The sequence below is a fragment of the Palaemon carinicauda genome, chromosome 29, assembly GCF_036898095.1.
Source record: "Palaemon carinicauda isolate YSFRI2023 chromosome 29, ASM3689809v2, whole genome shotgun sequence".
Classification (NCBI taxonomy): domain Eukaryota; kingdom Metazoa; phylum Arthropoda; class Malacostraca; order Decapoda; family Palaemonidae; genus Palaemon; species Palaemon carinicauda.
Window position 1 is genome coordinate 85,047,196 of NC_090753.1, and position 3,758 is coordinate 85,050,953.

Genomic DNA, 3,758 nt, shown 5'->3' on the forward strand with positions numbered 1-3,758 from the left:
GAGGTTTGGGCGGCGGAAGAAGAGTCCCGGGAACCTTCCTCCTTCAAGGCTAACCCCGGAGGAGAACGGTCTCTCTTGGACTTCTTCTTACGCCGACGGCCAAACCTCTCCCACTGGGAGGCAGACCACTCCCTACACTCACGGCACATGTTATCCTGGTCACACCGTCGGCCCCGACATTGAGGGCAGAGGGTGTGTGGATCCGTATTAACGTCCGACATGAAAGTCCCACAAGGACGGCCGGCAACTCCAGGGCATGTACGCATAGTAAAGAAAATAACTGAAGGTCAACTTCCAACCCACACACACGCTGAAAAGAAAAAGCAGAAAATTAAAGGCTGTCACGAAGGCGATGAGCAGACACGTCTGATCACCGCCGAGCCAAAAGTGAAGTGAAGCAAGTCACCGGTGTGTGGAGGGGGAGGGGTAGCAAGCTACCCTTCCCCACCCCCCGCTAACTAGCGCGGGGGTAATTAACCCTCGTTAAAAACTATTGGCTCGTCATTTCAGCTGCGCTAAAAGTAATACCCCTTTGTAAATAGCGTGGTTTGTATTTCGGTTACGGAACAAACAAATATTCAGTAGAAAGCACAAAGGAATAATAAAAGGTAAGAATATTTAAGAAATTTTATTTGAATACTATAAAAGCTGTGTACAGAAAAACAACCATACTTTGATGCTAAATAAATACTATTTATAGTGTACCTGACAAAGTTAAGTTTTATTTTTAAATACTAAAAAAAATGCTTCAACTTCTTTGTATAAAAAACTACCAATGAGTGTTTACTCTTTTACAGCCAAAGACCTGCCTTAGGTCTTACCTGATATAATATCTAGGCTTATGTTTAACTGCAGAAAATTATTGTGTTGTCGAGGCACCGTGTGGCAAGTGGGTTGGAGGGTGTGTCGCCGCAGACAACATATTCAGCAATGCCTGCAATGCTGATGCTTGGTGTGCAGGAAGGGTGACGAGAGCAGGTTTGGGCTGAGTCACTAGCGGGTTTGGCAGGGTACTTGCCGGAGTGCCATGGTACAAAACCGGCTGACTCTGGACACCTGGTACTGTGGTTGCCATGGGAGGATGCTGCTGCTGAGCCTGAGGTTGAGGTTGAGGGGCTGGAAAACCAAAGTTCCGGTGTGCATGTAGCATTAGGTCTGGACCAGGCTTGGCGACTCCCTCCTCTTGAGCATTGCGGAACCGATGGATGACTGCTAGGAGCTCCATCTTCAATGCAGTGTTATATGATGATGGCAGCCCCACACAGTCCTTGGCCATGCTCTCCAGGGAAGTGCGCCAATATTTCAACTCCGGCTCCTCAACCACATCCATGACCCCACCTGGGTTGTGGTGTACTTTTTGCACACTTTCCAGAACCTGGTTTGGGAATATGGAATAAGAAAACATTTACAGTTGCACAACACATGGAACATATATTTCAATATTTGACCAATAAGGAATCTTAATTAAATTTTTTGATACTTTGTTACTATTAAGCTAACTGTTTAAAAATGCTTTACTTTAACTTTATAATTATAATAATTTTCAAAGACACCTTTTCTTATAAAAGCCTTGAATTGCACTGGGTTATCTACAATGAATAATGAAACTAATGTTTCATCTACTCACTTGTTCCAGTGTTCCCTGTGTCATGACTACAGGAAGAGAACCTGCAGACTTCCTTTTCTTCATCCTGCAAACAAGTTTGGATATGGCTGGAGAGGTGTCTTCCTGACTGCTGGCAGATAGGTCATAGACATCATCTGTGTCAGGGGCTGGTGAAGGGCCTGGGCCAGCAGCTGTAGCAGGCATAGGGGTGGTGGCATGCTCAAGGTTTGCAGCAGACTGTGGAGACATGAATGTGTAATTAGTTTCATGTATTAATTGTAAAATACCATTCAACATAACTATTGATCCTTGTAACCTTAAAATAGCATGAATAAAGAACTGTACTTTGTATTGCAGTGTTTCATTAACAAAAAATCTAGTTTAGGGCTATAAATTTAAGTGAACAAGACAATTTAAACCAAAGATTTGCCTCATTATTGGCAAAGTAATTCAGAAAAATACAAAACCCTTTCATTCCTTCATTATTAAATGAATAGTGACGGTTAGAAAATGGAAATAAGAACAATTACCATAGGAATACCAAGTGTCCGGCCCTTCCTATGGCGCACGATGTGTGGCTTCAGGAACTTAAACACACTAAGAATCCACTTCTCTCTCCCTGTCATCTTGCGGGACCCCTTACCACTTTCCTCCTTGGAGAGCCTGCCAAACCGGGAGCGGAGAGAGGAGAACCACGTCTTCAAGTCCTGGGAGGCAAGGGGTGGGTTCAGACTAGCCGCCTTCTCTTCCCAAACTCTTTCGACATGTTCCTTCTGCTTGTGCCTGAGATCGCCCTTATCGTAAATAAAAGGAACATCGAACTCCAGCCACTCTCCTAGCAACCGTTCCGTCTTCTCTGGCAGGATGATGTTTGTGGTCTTGCGACGCCTCATTCGCGGTTGCTGCTCGCCATCGGGGGGTAAAGGGAAAGTGTTTTCCGCCTCTATGTCGTCATCTTCTTCAAAGTCCCCATCCTCCATGACCTCGAAACCCTCATCGAGGTTTAACAACATATAGTCCTCGTGGGCCATAGACGTGGGTGTAGCATCAACCCCAGTCGAGGATGACACAGTGGTAGGCAGAGAAGCACAAGGTATCGAAGTGGGAGGCAGAGAGGTGGCAGGAGGAGAGATGACAGGCGGAGAGGGTGCAGGGGAGGGTATCCTGGGCCTCTTCATAGATTCCTTTTTTGTCATGGTGAAAAACGGTATGACAGATGAAGCATGCAAAGGGTAATAGAGTGTAGCGGTTCCTTCTTGTACCAATGCAGCAAGAGAACTAATGGAAATTCGTTCCGCATGTTCTTAAATACCCATCATTCAACGTTATCGAGTTCCTTATGCCAAGTCGCTGTGTAATGCTGTTGCTGGATGAGATGAATATAAAAAAAGTTCCTGTTTGGCAGGAAATTTTAAAGATTGGCAGGAAATTTTAAAGATTGGCAGGAGCTGCTACGTCTGAAGGGAGCTGCTCACGTTAGACTCACTTACTTGTTACTTGTGAGTAGTCTTCAAGGCCCGACTCCGTTGCTGCTGCAGCGCTCCGTGGGGCCTCCCTCGTTTATATTTTGGTTAACATCTATAATCTTGTCTGATGCACTTTTCACTTAAGTCATAGCATTTAGACGGCTTCGATGGCCCAACCCGTCATAGAATTTCCAGACTCTTGGCATATGGTAGCACGAATCACAAATGTTATTTGAAATTCAAAAATTCCCACCCATACTATTCCATGCCACCCAACTTCCAGAACAACAATTCTACTCAGCCATTTGTACTATCCACCCCATTTCCAAATATCACTGATTTACATAAAATGCCCTGGCATATTTACTGGTTAACTACCAATAGACCTTCGTACAGGAGTATATACAGCAATGAGTAACCCAACCTTTAAAAATGACTGTGGCTCCTTAAAAACCGACGTCCACTTGAAAGTGACTTTGTAAAATGGTCAAGATACCTTAACAGGGTGAAACCTGTTATTTCCTTTTCACCTGTGACCCTGTGCAGATGAAGAAAATGTAATATACGAGCAAGCAAGGAAATGATTTTCTATTTCCTTTTTATAGCGGTAAAACTGTGACTTATTGCTATATTCTCCAGAATTGTCTTCTTTGAATACATAATATAGGAAAGTAATTCAAGGTTGA

The 3,758-nt window shown here is 44.1% G+C and overlaps 1 protein-coding gene across 1 annotated transcript; it reads right to left on the reverse strand.

Annotated features, from left to right (window-relative positions):
* Positions 1–644: 644 nt before the first annotated feature.
* On the reverse strand, positions 645–3,027 carry LOC137622300 (uncharacterized). Its single transcript, XM_068352862.1, has 3 exons — positions 2,137–3,027; positions 1,628–1,843; positions 645–1,375 (listed from the first exon to the last, which is right to left on the reverse strand). The coding sequence occupies exons 1-3, from the start codon at positions 2,800–2,802 to the stop codon at positions 860–862; spliced, it is 1,398 nt and encodes a 465-aa protein (XP_068208963.1). The 5' UTR covers positions 2,803–3,027; the 3' UTR covers positions 645–859.
* Between the last annotated feature and the right edge of the window lie 731 nt (positions 3,028–3,758).

Coding starts and splice junctions, on each gene's coding strand:
- LOC137622300 (XM_068352862.1), bottom strand. CDS start 2,802: ATGACAAAAAAGGAATCTATGAAGAGGCCCAGGATACCCTCCCCTGCA. Junction 1,844..2,136: donor GGACACTTGGTATTCCTATG/GTAATTGTTCTT, acceptor ATGTCTCCACAG/TCTGCTGCAAACCTTGAGCA. Junction 1,376..1,627: donor CACAGGGAACACTGGAACAA/GTGAGTAGATGA, acceptor TTCCCAAACCAG/GTTCTGGAAAGTGTGCAAAA.